At 52.6% G+C, this 13,129-nt stretch overlaps 1 protein-coding gene across 3 annotated transcripts in view; it reads left to right on the top strand.

The window, feature by feature from the left end:
- Scap (SREBF chaperone) overlaps positions 1–12,911 on the top strand; it is a 59,246-nt gene extending 46,335 nt beyond the window's left edge. For 2 of the 3 annotated variants that reach the window (XM_051203476.1, XM_051203482.1), the window contains exons 4-23: positions 1,444–1,601; positions 2,238–2,458; positions 2,621–2,726; positions 3,187–3,359; positions 3,684–3,810; positions 5,159–5,271; positions 6,207–6,301; positions 6,870–6,968; positions 7,100–7,318; positions 7,920–8,293; positions 8,674–8,862; positions 8,947–9,148; positions 9,223–9,338; positions 9,421–9,934; positions 10,011–10,096; positions 11,549–11,631; positions 11,725–11,891; positions 11,994–12,074; positions 12,214–12,420; positions 12,505–12,911. In XM_051203476.1, the coding sequence (XP_051059433.1) occupies positions 1,444–1,601; positions 2,238–2,458; positions 2,621–2,726; positions 3,187–3,359; positions 3,684–3,810; positions 5,159–5,271; positions 6,207–6,301; positions 6,870–6,968; positions 7,100–7,318; positions 7,920–8,293; positions 8,674–8,862; positions 8,947–9,148; positions 9,223–9,338; positions 9,421–9,934; positions 10,011–10,096; positions 11,549–11,631; positions 11,725–11,891; positions 11,994–12,074; positions 12,214–12,420; positions 12,505–12,750 (3,576 nt within the window). In that variant the 3' untranslated portion in view covers positions 12,751–12,911. Of the gene's footprint in view, positions 1–1,443; positions 1,602–2,237; positions 2,459–2,620; positions 2,732–3,186; positions 3,360–3,683; positions 3,811–5,158; positions 5,272–6,206; positions 6,302–6,869; positions 6,969–7,099; positions 7,319–7,919; positions 8,294–8,673; positions 8,863–8,946; positions 9,149–9,222; positions 9,339–9,420; positions 9,935–10,010; positions 10,097–11,548; positions 11,632–11,724; positions 11,892–11,993; positions 12,075–12,213; positions 12,421–12,504 lie in introns of those variants that run through there. The other variant, XM_051203488.1, reaches the window with a different exon arrangement.
- Positions 12,912–13,129: the final 218 nt, after the last annotated feature.

Here is a 13,129-nt window from a genome sequence, read left to right as displayed (position 1 = left end):
ATGTTCATTTGAGCCCAGAAGATGGCCAGTGACTTTTGTCCACTCATCTGCCTGTGGAGTCCCTGAATAAGGCAGGCTTTGTCTTTAAAACCGATCCCTCAGGCATGCCCACTCCCTCTAACCCACCTCTCTCTCTCCCTCTCTCCCCTGTCTCCCTGTCTGCCTCTCCTCTCTCTCTCTGCCTCCCTCTCCCTCTCCCTCTCTCTCCCTATCCCTCTCTCTGCCATTGTACCCCCAGGGCATCTCTCCAGAACCTTGCTTTTGTTAGGCACCCCTCTATCTCAGGGATACTTGGGCTTTTCTGTCATCAGCTTAAAGCCCAGAAGGTTTGACCAGGTTTTGAGGTTGGCATTTTGATTGTCCTGATTACCTTCCAAGGTCCCTTCGTGCTGTCCAGGCCTTCTTTTCTCTCAATGTCACTTACTCCTCAGGTAACCTTCCTGCCCTTCTCCCGCCCACCTTCGCATTCTCATAGCTGTTCAGTGATGATTGACCCAGTGCACACTTTAGGAATGTTCCGTGGCATTTGTGTCACCGGAAACTGCATGTACGAATGCTTTTATCTGTAGTTTGGGTCCTGGTTCCAGTGATGTCAACATCAAAATGAAAGCATTCATGTCCTTCTGCCGGAAGTTTATGGAGCCGCTAGTCAGCATGCTCTGGGAGTGAGACAGGCATACATCAAGAGGCGTACACCAGGTTCTAGTGAGAAAAGTGTGCCACATTTAGTGAGAGAGTGAGTCTGAGACACTGTGGTACCTGTTTGGTTAAGAAACTGCCTGAGCAATCCTTGCTTCCTCCAGTACTGCCACCACCAGACAGGTGCCACCACCGCCCACCTAAGCCTTGATTTTTTTTAAGATTTCTTTTATGTGTGTCACTGTCCCTCCTATCTGTGTGTCTATGAGAAGAATCCCCTGGAGCTGGAGTCAGACAGTTGTTAGTGCCGTGTGGGTGCTTGGAATTGAACCTGGGTTCTGTAGATCAGCCAGTGCTCTTATCCTCTGAGCCATCTCTCCGGACCCTGGGCCTTGATCTTTTAAGCACACTACAGAGGAGCAACTCTGTAAGAGCAGCCCCTGTGTATCAGTGAAGCAGCTACATGCCTCTGGGAGCCTGTACTCTGGTACAGCCAACAGCTATGCTCTATAAAGGGCGAGACAGTAAATGATTTAGACTTAGCTGTCTGGGAGTCCAGATGTCTGTTGCAGACACACAGCTCTGTTGTAATAGGGTGGGTAGCTGAGGATGATTGCGGTGTTTCCAACATACCTTTATTACAGGAAAAGACAGAAAATGAACCTGGGCTTTGCTTTGGCTTGTGGGAGCCATGCTTTCCTGATACCTGGTCCATTAGTACGTTTCTCATTAGTGCATGCTCAATGAGCTCTTACTGAGCACGGTCCCGTGCTTCCTTACGATCCTGTCCTATTCCTTCGACAGTATGTGGGTGCCCCAGTGGCATACATCCAACAGATATTTGTGAAGTCATCAGTGTCTCCCTGGCACAAAAATCTTCTGGCGGTAGATGTGTTCCGATCACCTCTGTCCCGGGCATTCCAACTGGTGGAGGAAATCCGGAACCATGTGCTGAGAGACAGGTACTCCTCTCAGGGACCCCAGACTCTCGAGTACCAAAGGGAGTTATATTTCTCGCTCCTAACTACTACAGTCAGCTCTACAGTTCTCAGGGTCTTCGTGGGCTCTTTGTGGCTGTTTCCTCACAACTCACGGAGTGTGAATGGGCATAATTGTAGGGAGGTAACTGAGAAACAGCTGACCCATGGCTCCTGCTTTTGGCCTCTGCTAAGATTAGCAAGCTGTGCCTTGGGGTACCTTCTGGAACATGTTGGCTTAACAGACTGTCACCATCAGGTTTTAGTTAACTAATGACTTTGACAAGGATTTTGGTGCACTAAAACCCTAAAGTTTCTTCCTTTCCTAATTGTCCCCTAAAATTGGCAGAGGTGTTTAGTGGGGGTGTTTGCATGCTCTCACACACTTCCTTTCCTGGAAAGAGATGGCCTTGAGGGCTCCAGTGCACTCTAGGGGCTGGACATGTGCATGGTCACATTGAGCACTTGAAGCCTTTCCCATTGCCCTCAGCATCAGGCTGTCCTGTGAGCTCAGGGAAATAAGACATTTAGGAGCCTGATGGCAGATGGTGCCTCATAAGTGCAGTGGGTTGGCCCTGTGCTGGCAGAAACACCAGAAGGTTCCTCCCATCTTCTGCGTAGCTCAGGGACCAAGAGCCTGGAAGAAGTTTGCCTTCAGGTGACAGACTTGCTGCCAGGACTCAGGAAACTCCGGAACCTACTTCCTGAACATGGATGCCTGCTGCTGTCCCCTGGTAACTTCTGGCAGAATGACTGGGAGCGATTCCATGCTGACCCTGACATCATTGGGACCATCCATCAGCATGAGCCCAAAACTCTGCAGACATCAGCCACACTCAAAGGTACCCTCGGCACTGGAGAGCCTGTGTGTGGTCACTGTCTCTCCTTCAATGGGTACCATCCCTTGCTTCTAAGTGTAACTCCAGGGAAGGAGTCCTGGGTAGCCCTGCTACATCCCCACGACTGTTATTCCTACATCAGTACTTGTTGGTTTCTGCCCACAGACTTGCTGTTTGGTGTTCCTGGGAAGTACAGTGGGGTGAGCCTCTACACAAGAAAGAGGATGGTCTCATACACCATCACCTTGGCCTTCCAGCACTACCATGCCAAGTAAGGTGCTCAGACTCCCAGCTGCTCTGTGGTACTTAGCTTGAGTGGTTGCTTCTCTGACCAACATGGCCCCAGGCCTCTTATTAAAATGTTTATGTCCTTTACACAAGGAACTAGATCTGATCTTTGGAATGAGATGGTGCTCAGACCTGACTAAGAACCAGGGAAATTCTGTGGCCTGGTGTTCTCTCTGGTTTCTTCCAGGTGCCTCAGCTGAGTGCTGAGCTCAGTGCAGCCTGTGTCTTGTCTGAGCAGCTTTCCGCACTCAGCGAGGGTGCTTGAGTGCCTTTGACGGGCTCTTGTGAGCCTTTGGCACCTGGAGTTGTGTGATAAATCAAGAAAGGTTTGCCTTCCAGTGTCTGTGGAGACTAGAGAGATGTTGAGACGCCACAGAGCTTTCTTTAAACAAGTGGGTGGAGGAGACCCTGCTGGGCCCCTCTAGGGACTTTTTTGTCTACAGGTTTCTGAGCAGCCTACGTGCCCGGCTCATGCTCCTGCACCCCAGCCCCAACTGCAGCTTGCGGGCCGAGAACCTGGTCCATGTGCACTTCAAAGAGGAGATTGGCATTGCCGAGCTCATCCCCCTCGTGACCACCTACATCATCCTGTTTGCCTACATCTACTTCTCCACACGTAGGTCCCCAAATGAGCTTTTCCATGACATTCACTTCCCTGCTGTTAGAGATGGCTTGGAGCCGAGATGTAGAATGTATCTGGTGACTTCATTCCCCCATAGTCTCAGGGGCTTCTGAGGAAGAGACACTTTATGGGTTAGAGCTCCCGAAAGGTATGCTATGTTTATGAGACCAGAAGTGCCTGTACTTACCATTTTCTTCTGGATTTAGCAGGAGCCTTCGCTTCCTTGCTTGTCGGCATATTCTGCTCCCAGGAGCTCAGCTAAGGAGGGTTCCGGGGGCTGGGGAGGTACTGCACTGATGTGCCCTCTCTGCTCTTCAGGCAAGATCGACATGGTCAAGTCTAAGTGGGGACTCGCCCTGGCAGCCGTGGTCACAGTGCTTAGCTCCCTGCTCATGTCTGTAGGACTCTGCACTCTCTTCGGCCTGACACCCACACTCAATGGCGGGTAGGTCTCACAGGGCCAGAGTGAGCCACCAGACCCCTTGTATGTCTGGGCCTGACTGACTACTGGTGACCATTGCACTGGATGTTTGTTGTTTCCCCATGTCTTTGCCGTATTATTTTTGCCATTGAAGAGGTCCATGTTCTTCCTCTTTAAGCATATGTGTATGTGTATGGCATATCTATATATATAGAATATGTGGTTATGTGTATGTGTGTGCATATATACGCATATACATTATGTTTTATATATAGAATATTTGTATTTGTATATATGGTGTCTGTGTATATATAGATTTTGATGCTTAGATTTTAAATCCATATACATATTGCTTTTATTTATTTTTTTGGTTTTGGTTTTTTTGAGACAGGGTTTTTCTGTGTAGCCCTGACTCTCCAGGAATTCACTCTGTAGACCAGGCTGGCGTCAAACTCACAGAGATCCGCCTGCCTCTGCCTCCTGAGGGCCAGGATTAAAGCGTGCACTACCACCACCCGGTGCTTTAGTTTTTAGATTTGTTTATTGTTTTTAATATGTTGGGGGATAGAGTTTGTGTCCATCACTGATGCTACTGTCCCCTCATTCCTCTGAAAAATCTTAGTCCAGAGCCCTTCCCTGTATTTGTCCTCAGGCTTTGGTCTCTGGCTGGCCTTGCCTACCTAGCGGTTAGCAACCCACTGACTGGCCTGCCCCTGACCTTGGCTTCTCAGGCAGTCATAGTGGAAACCACTTTCTCCCCTGTACTAGATACCAGACCCAAGGCTGGGACACTAGTCAGAGCTGCACAGAAAAGCCACTTTGTATCACTGTCTGCTCCTTGCCCTGGACAGTCTGCTTCCTTTTCTGAGCCACTTTAAGAGTTTCCCTTATGTGGGTGAGGCTCAGCCAGCAGCCAGATGCTCTATGGGAGCCATTGTTCTTCCACAGACACAGCATCTCAGCAAAGATTAGGGATTAAGTCTAAGGTCATCCCTCCTATTTAGGTCAGTATCTTGGCCCGGAATAACCAGTGTAGGATCCTAGAATGCTAGTTCCATCAGCCATTGGAGCCTAGTGTGGGAGGGTTAGGAAAGCTGTGGTCTGGCAGTGGGCACAATAATGTTCTCCTCGGGGCCTCTTCCAGTCTCTTCTCCACTGGGTGGAAGAGACAGGGATGGTAGTTGGCCTCTTGGCAAAGCTTTTGAGCCTGCCCCAGAGCTAAAAGCTGTGTTGATAAGCAACCTGTTTTGGGTGGAGGTATATTAGAGAGGGTTACTGCCCTGTGCTGCAGGAACTACTCAGCAGCCTCGCCATAGGCCAGGGCTCATGCCTGCTAAGAACCAACCCCTTCCTGTCTCTCCTCTGTCCCCAGTGAGATTTTCCCATACCTGGTGGTGGTTATTGGGTTAGAGAATGTGTTGGTGCTCACCAAGTCAGTTGTATCAACCCCAGTGGATCTCGAGGTGAAGCTTCGGATTGCACAAGGTAATGCTGGGGTGATGGGCTGTTCTTTTATGTTTATGCCCAAGGACATAAGGGTCCCTCGAAACAAGCCTTTTAGAGCTGTGGTGATGCATGCTGCAGAAGCATGAGGACCTCAGTCCAAACCCCAGGCCCATGTAGAAGCCTAACAAAGTAGTACAAGGTGATCCCACCACTGGGAACAGAGACAAGTGGGCCCTTAGAGCTAACAAAGTAGTACAAGGTGATCCCACCACTGGGAACAGAGACAAGTGGGCCCTTAGAGCTGCCTGGCCAGCCGCCTTAACCTATTGAGTGAGTCTTGGGCCAATGAGAGAGACTGTCTCAAAATACAAAGTAGATGGCTCCTGCAGAACAACACCTGGTGTGACCTCTGACCTCTACACACACTTCCATACATATGCACCCACACAACTCTACCAAAAGAAAGAAAGGAAGGAAGGAAGGAAGGAAGGAAGGAAGGAAGAAAGAAAGAAAGAAAACCCTGCCTTCAGGGTAGTATGTCATTGGCCAGCCTGTTAGTTTTATGTCCCAAGGAACCATCTTGTCCTTACAGTGTACTTGGTCTTGGCCCATGTGTCAGTAAGAAAGCTAGCCAGCCAGTAGCAGACCCCTCGCACCCCTACCCAGCCCCTGACAGATTCTCACTGTGTAGCCCTGGCTGGCCTGGAACTTGCTGTGTAGACCAGGGTGGCCTCAAACTCATAGAGGTCTGCCTGCCCCAGCCTCATGAGTGCTGCGATTAAAGTTGTGAGCCACCTTTCCTCTGTAGCAACTGTGTGATGGTGGGGACTCCTAGAGTCTGGCCATTGAGTGCAGTGGCTGCCCAGAGGCTGCCCGTTCTTCATGCTCCTGTCCTTCTGAGGACTGCAAGGCCAGGTGCAGACATTAAAGCAGGTGGGTCTTCACTGACCTGGGCTCTGGTTCTCCCTCTGCAGGTTTAAGCAGTGAGAGCTGGTCCATCATGAAAAACATGGCAACTGAACTGGGCATCATCCTCATTGGCTACTTCACCCTTGTGCCCGCTATCCAGGTAAGTCATCTGGGCTTTTAATAGAATCCATGCTGCTGTGCCAGAGATCTTAAACAAAGGCCAGGGAAGAAAACCTAATTCTCAGCAAGTTCTGCCCCTTAAGTAGGCATGGATGCAAATCACCCCTTTGCCGTGGCAGGGCAGAGTTCACCTCTTCTTTCAGTGGCACCTGGTCGGAAAGGTACGTTATTTATAACGTATGCACACGCCAGAGGACGGCACCATATCTCATTATAGGTAGTTGTGAGCCACCATGTTGTTGCTGGGAATTGAACTCAAGACCTCTGGAAGAGTAGCCAGTGCTCTTAACCTCTGAGCCATCTCTCCATCGCCAAGAGAGGCTCTTTGGGACTAGAATTTTCTAGAAAAGCACCCTCTCAGTCCACTAGGAGAAAGGCAAGCAGACTCTGTGCTGCCCCCTAGTGAGCTGCTAGCCCTACCTGCATAGTCTCCGGATCCATAGCTGAAGAATATTTTTCTTTGTCTTTGCTGTGCTCTGCTAATTCTGAGGGATTTGCTTTCCAGGCTTGTAGCCACAGCACCTTTTGTGTGTTTGTTTTTGTTCCAGGAGTTCTGCCTCTTTGCTGTTGTGGGCCTGGTGTCTGACTTCTTCCTCCAGATGCTGTTTTTCACCACTGTCCTGTCAATCGACATTCGGCGAATGGAGGTAGGAGTGGCTGGACTGCCCTACCCCCTCGCTCTCTTGCTTGGTGCTTGCTCTCTTCAGACATGGGAGGTAGCACTCCCATGCAGGCAGCCTCTGAATAGCTTTGCGCCTGATTATTGTGCCCTCAACAGCTAGCGGACCTAAACAAGCGTCTGCCCCCTGAATCCTGCCTGCCCTCAGCGAAGCCCGTGGGAAGGCCAGCTCGCTATGAGAGACAGCTAGCTGTACGGCCATCCATGCCACATACCATCACACTGCAACCATCTTCCTTCCGAAACTTGCGGCTCCCCAAAAGACTGCGTGTCATCTACTTCCTGGCCCGTACTCGCCTGGCACAGCGCCTCATCATGGTACCCATCATCCCTGTTCTGCCTTGCAGAGGACAGCTTTCAAATCCCAGGGGTGGCCCTTGAAAGCCTTGCTTCCTGAGCACGGGGATTGTCTAGGATGGAGCCACTGTGCACGGTCAATGTTTTCCTGAGTTGTGGCTAATCACACTCCGCGTAGCATGTAGACAGCAGAGAGTAGTGGCGTGTGCTGCCTGCTGGGGTGGCAGTGTCTTTCCCTGCAGCAGAAGGGAGAGGCGGGTAACACTGAGGCCCTGTGGAAGGCTTTCAGCTGGTCAACCCTCTGGCTGTGCCCACCTGGGAATGGTGTCAACCTTCTGGGCCTAGCTGAGGAGAGGAAGCTCTGTCAAACTAAAGCAGTCCCAGTGATTTCTCACCTTGAAAACCCACTCCGTAGCCATAGGAAGGAGCCAGGCCTCTAGTGGCAGTTGTCAGTGGGTGGTAGTCAGAGAAGATGGGGAGGTTAAAAAAAAAAGTGTACAGCTTGGAGGTCATGACCCGCCTGCTCATGGAGTGAGCCATCAGTGTGAGGACCCAGATTGCTTGGGGCCCGGGGCTGCCCATGCCTACAAAGCCCTACTGAGCACCTGACCCCTCACTGCAGGCTGGAACCGTTGTTTGGATTGGCATCCTGGTATACACAGACCCAGCAGGGCTGCGTACCTACCTCGCTGCCCAGGTGACAGAACAGAGCCCACTGGGTGAGGGTTCCCTGGGCCCCATGCCTGTGCCTAGTGGAGTGCTGCCTGCCAGCCACCCGGACCCTGCCTTCTCCATCTTCCCACCTGATGCTCCTAAACTGCCAGAGAACCAGACATTGCCAGGTGAGCTGCCTGAGCATGCTGTTCCAGAGGGTGTCCATGACAGCCGAGCCCCAGAGGTAACTTGGGGGCCTGAGGATGAGGAGCTGTGGAGGAAACTGTCCTTCCGCCACTGGCCCACGCTCTTCAACTACTACAACATCACACTGGCCAAAAGGTAAGTTGAGCAGTGCCAGCTGTCAACCTCTCTCTTAGTATCAGCTCGACCTCCCAGAGCATCTCCTTCTCCACTAGGTGAGAGAAAACTAGTCTGAATTATGCACTGAATGTGAAATAGTTGAAAACAACTCACGGGGCAGTGATGCAGGAACTGTGGCACTCCCAGCAGACGCACCTGGCGTCCTTGTTCTGGGGAGTTAACGATCGCTTGCCCCTCTTCCCGTGGCAGAGTGAGGTCCATTGGGTTTGCTAGGATGCTAGCTAGTGTTGGGAAATAGCGAGATTTGGGTGCCAGAGCTGGTTTGGGGAAGGGGCTTCAGGCTGTGAGAAGACTACATTAGGAGGGCATCCTGGCAGGGCATCTCTGACTGTCCACAGGTACATCAGCCTGCTGCCTGTCATACCTGTCACACTGCGCCTAAACCCACGGGAGGCCCTGGAGGGGCGGCACCCTCAGGATGGTCGCAGTGCCTGGGCCCCACCTGAGTCTTTGCCTGCAGGCCTCTGGGAGGCTGCATCTAAGGGGCCAGGTGGAACACAAGCCCATGGCGACATTACCTTGTACAAGTAAGGCCCCAGTGAGGCAAGGAAGTGGGTCAGGGTGAGGCCAGCGTTGGGGTGCACCCTGCTCACTTTTGCGGTCCTGTGCAGGGTGGCCGCACTCGGCCTGGCAGCGGGCATCGTCCTTGTGCTCCTGCTGCTCTGCCTCTACCGGGTGCTGTGCCCGCGGAACTATGGGCAGCCCGGTGGGGGTCCCGGCAGGCGGAGGCGCGGAGAGCTGCCTTGCGATGACTATGGCTACGCGCCGCCTGAGACGGAGATCGTGCCGCTGGTGCTGCGAGGGCACCTCATGGTGAGTGGGGTGGGGTTCCGCCGACAGCGGGCCATCACGGCCTTGGCCCGGGCCAACACAGCACCCTCATGCAGGACATCGAGTGTCTGGCTAGCGATGGGATGCTGCTAGTGAGCTGCTGCTTAGCAGGACAAGTCTGCGTGTGGGACGCACAGACCGGGGACTGCCTCACGCGCATCCCGCGCCCAGGGTAAGCTCAGATTGGCTCTGCCCGGTGCTTGCTCTCTTGGGCTCCTCCCCTAGCTCACCCTATGGCTGCTCGACCTGGGCAGGTCACGCCGGGACAGCTGCGGAGGCGGAGCCTTTGAAACTCAGGAGAACTGGGAAAGGCTGTCGGATGGCGGCAAAACTAGCCCTGAGGAGCCTGGGGACAGCCCTCCGCTTCGACACCGCCCCCGAGGGCCTGCACAGCCTTCCCTCTTTGGGGACCAGCCAGACCTCACCTGCTTAATCGACACCAACTTCTCAGTGCAGCTGCCCCCAGAGCCCACTCAGCCCGAGCCTCGGCACCGGACGGGCTGTGGCCGCTCTAGGGACTCTGGATATGACTTCAGCCGACTGGTGCAACGCGTGTACCAGGAGGAGGGCCTGGCTGCTGCGCAGGTGCCAGCCCTCCGCCCGCCCTCTCCAGGATCCCCGCTGCCCCAGGCTTCTCAGGAGGAGGGGGCTGAACTCGAGAAGGGCTCCCCTCCTCTAGCCTGGGCCCCCAACACAGCCGGCTCTATCTGGAGCTTGGAGCTGCAAGGCAACCTCATCGTGGTTGGGCGGAGCAGCGGCCGGCTGGAGGTGGGCCGAGGGGCTGCTTACATCTAGCTGGGGGGTTCCCACGAGGAGTGGGTGCTCACAGCCTCTGCGCTCGCAGGTGTGGGACGCCATTGAGGGGATGCTCTGCTGCAGCAACGAGGAGGTCTCCTCAGGCATCACAGCCCTTGTCTTTCTGGACAGGAGGTAAGAGTCCCAGCTGCTTGCTAGGCCCATCTGTCAGGGTCAGGCCACTCTATGCTGAGGCTTACAGCTTACAGCCCCTTTCCTTCACGTGCGGTGGGATCTGACCTATTTTCAGTCTCTAGTACCTGGCCGTGAGGGTGGGTCAGGTGGTGACCACTGTAAAACTCGTGTCTGCAGCAGGCCAGGCACAAGGTAAGCTCTCAGGGCACTGCCTTTTCTCCCTGCCCTCTAAGTCGGTTTCTCCTGGATTATGAACACTGACAGAAAATGTGTTTGCAGACCTTTTGGTTTTTGTTTTGTATTTAAAACAAGGCCTCATCTGGGTATTCTTTAGATTATTTTTTTTTGAACATGTTCAGGGCATTTTGTCTTGAGAAAGGTATTTTGCTGCGTATGTGTGTGGGGGACAGCAGGGCTAGGGGTGCCAGTGGAACTTGCACAGGCCTTTACTTCATTTGACTCACAGCCTGGACAACTGCTAGGTCCTCATGCTTGTTCTTTTTAGCTTTTGGAAGAGCTCACGTCTCGTTCCTGGTAACCATGCTTTCTCCCCACTCTCCCCTTCCTATGCATCATGGATTCCCATGAGCTATTTTTGATGGTCTTGGGCAGAAGTTGTAATATGCACTGCCTTTTGCTGGGACAAGATTTCACAGCCCCACAATTTGTGATTGTATGAGCCATTGGTGAATCTGCCTGCAGCCTGTGCCTAAGAATTCTTGAGAGCAAAGAAAATCTTTTTGTGGTTAAAGGAGACAAATAGACAGACACTTGGGTCAACGTTGATTAAGATGTGGAGATTGCAGTCAGTCCCTGTGGGGACTCCGCGCCACATGCTCACCCTAGGTCCTTTTCCTCGTGTTCAGATTTGAGCCAGTTCTGCTTATCTTAAGCTACAGGCTACAGGGGAACTCATTTGTTGTATGTGTAACCCTGGAACTCGCTCTGTAGGCCAGGCTGGCCTTGAACTCACATCCACCTGCCTCTGAGTGATGGGACTAAAGGCATGGTCCACCACTGTCTGACCAAAAAAAAGGTTTCATTGTTCTCTTGTGTGTATGAATGCACACCATGTGATTAGTGCCTATGGAGGTCAGAAGGGGGCATCAGAGTCCCTGGAAATGGCCATGAGCTGCCATGTAGGTGCTGGGAACTGATCCTGGGTCCTCTGCAACAGCAGATGCTCATTAAAGTGCAGCCTCGTCTCTCCAGCCTGTTTTGGTATTGACTTACAGGTGTGTATGACACTTAGAGGCAGGCACATTACACACATGGGCTCATTTAACTTCACAACCACTTTTGAGGTGGGCACTGTTAATCCCCATTTTACAACAATAAGGCTTAAGGAGGCCTTGTCGTAACTGCCACCCTCCAGCTGTAGCATCTTTCTTATAGTACTTTGTGTATTCCCTATGGCCATAGCCCATAGCCTTTCCTGCCTTTCTCTTCTAGGATTGTAGCTGCTCGGCTTAATGGTTCCCTTGATTTCTTTTCCCTGGAGACCCACACTTCCCTCAGCCCCCTGCAGTTCAGAGGTCAGTGGGCCCTGGGGGCAGCAGATATTATAATACATGGTGGTGTTGCTGAGACGCATTTTCAGGGTCTCTCACTGCACCTGTCCTCCTCAGGGACCCCAGGGCGAGGCAGTTCTCCTTCTTCGTCTGTGTACAGCAGCAGCAACACAGTGGCCTGTCATCTGACCCACACAGTGCCCTGTGCACACCAAAAACCCATCACAGCCCTGAGAGCTGCTGCCGGGCGCCTGGTGACAGGGAGCCAAGACCATACTCTAAGAGTGAGTATTGTTTATCTCTGGAAAGTGGGGGGGGCAGGAGTCCTAGTGGGACGATGGAGGGTCCCAGAGACCAAAGCCCACTGCTGCTCCTTCCTGTCCTAGGTCTTCCGACTCGAGGACTCGTGTTGCCTTTTTACCCTGCAGGGTCACTCGGGGGCAATCACAACTGTGTACATTGATCAGGTGAGCGACCTGTTGTGGGGCTGTGGGGAGTCAGATGCACCAACTCAGTCTGGCCCTTGGAAGCAAAAATGGGATGGGGACACCTTGTCGAGAAAGGCACTCTACCTGTGATCCCGTTTCCTTGGGCTTCTTTCCCCAGACCATGGTACTGGCCAGTGGAGGGCAGGATGGAGCCATCTGCCTATGGGATGTACTAACAGGTAGCCGGGTCAGCCATACATTTGCTCACCGTGGAGATGTTACCTCCCTTACCTGTACCACCTCCTGTGTCATTAGTAGTGGTTTGGATGACCTCATCAATATCTGGGACCGCAGCACAGGCATCAAGCTTTACTCCATTCAGCAGGTAAGCCGGTGGGAGTGGAGGGTTGTTGGTGTGGTGTTTGGGGGATGAACTCACACTGAAGACCTCCTCTGGCTTCACCTCCAGGATCTGGGCTGTGGTGCAAGCTTAGGTGTCATCTCAGACAACCTTCTGGTGACTGGCGGCCAGGGCTGTGTCTCCTTTTGGGACCTAAACTACGGGGACCTGTTACAGACAGTCTACTTGGGCAAGAACAGTGAGGCCCAGCCTGCCCGTCAGATTCTGGTACTGGACAATGCTGCCATTGTCTGCAACTTTGGCAGTGAGCTCAGCCTAGTGTATGTGCCCTCTGTGCTGGAGAAACTGGACTGAGGGCAGGTCGACTACACAACCCACTTGCCCCCACCCAGAGTGGGGCACTGGGGGCAAACAACTCTTTGGACCTAGACTGGAGGCAAGAGCTAGGCATCTTCTTTGCAGCTGACTCTGAACTGTTGTCTCCTGACTGTAATATTAAACTTTTTAAAAAACCACATTATACCCAGAAGCCTGAGCTGCTTACGTCAATCCACTCTACTCATAGACCGTACTCACAGATGTTCAAGAAACATGATTGCCAGGCAGTGGTGGCACATGCCGTTAACCCCAGTACTTGGGAGGCAAAGGCTTCCTAGAAAAAAAACCTGTCTTGAAAAACAAATGTGGTAAGGGAGAGAGGTGCCTGGCACTCCTGAGGCAGCATGGGTGAACT

The sequence above is a fragment of the Phodopus roborovskii genome, unplaced genomic scaffold (genome assembly GCF_943737965.1).
Source record: "Phodopus roborovskii unplaced genomic scaffold, PHOROB, whole genome shotgun sequence".
Taxonomy (NCBI): Eukaryota; Metazoa; Chordata; class Mammalia; order Rodentia; family Cricetidae; genus Phodopus; species Phodopus roborovskii.
This window is presented reverse-complemented; position numbering and strand designations above follow the sequence as displayed.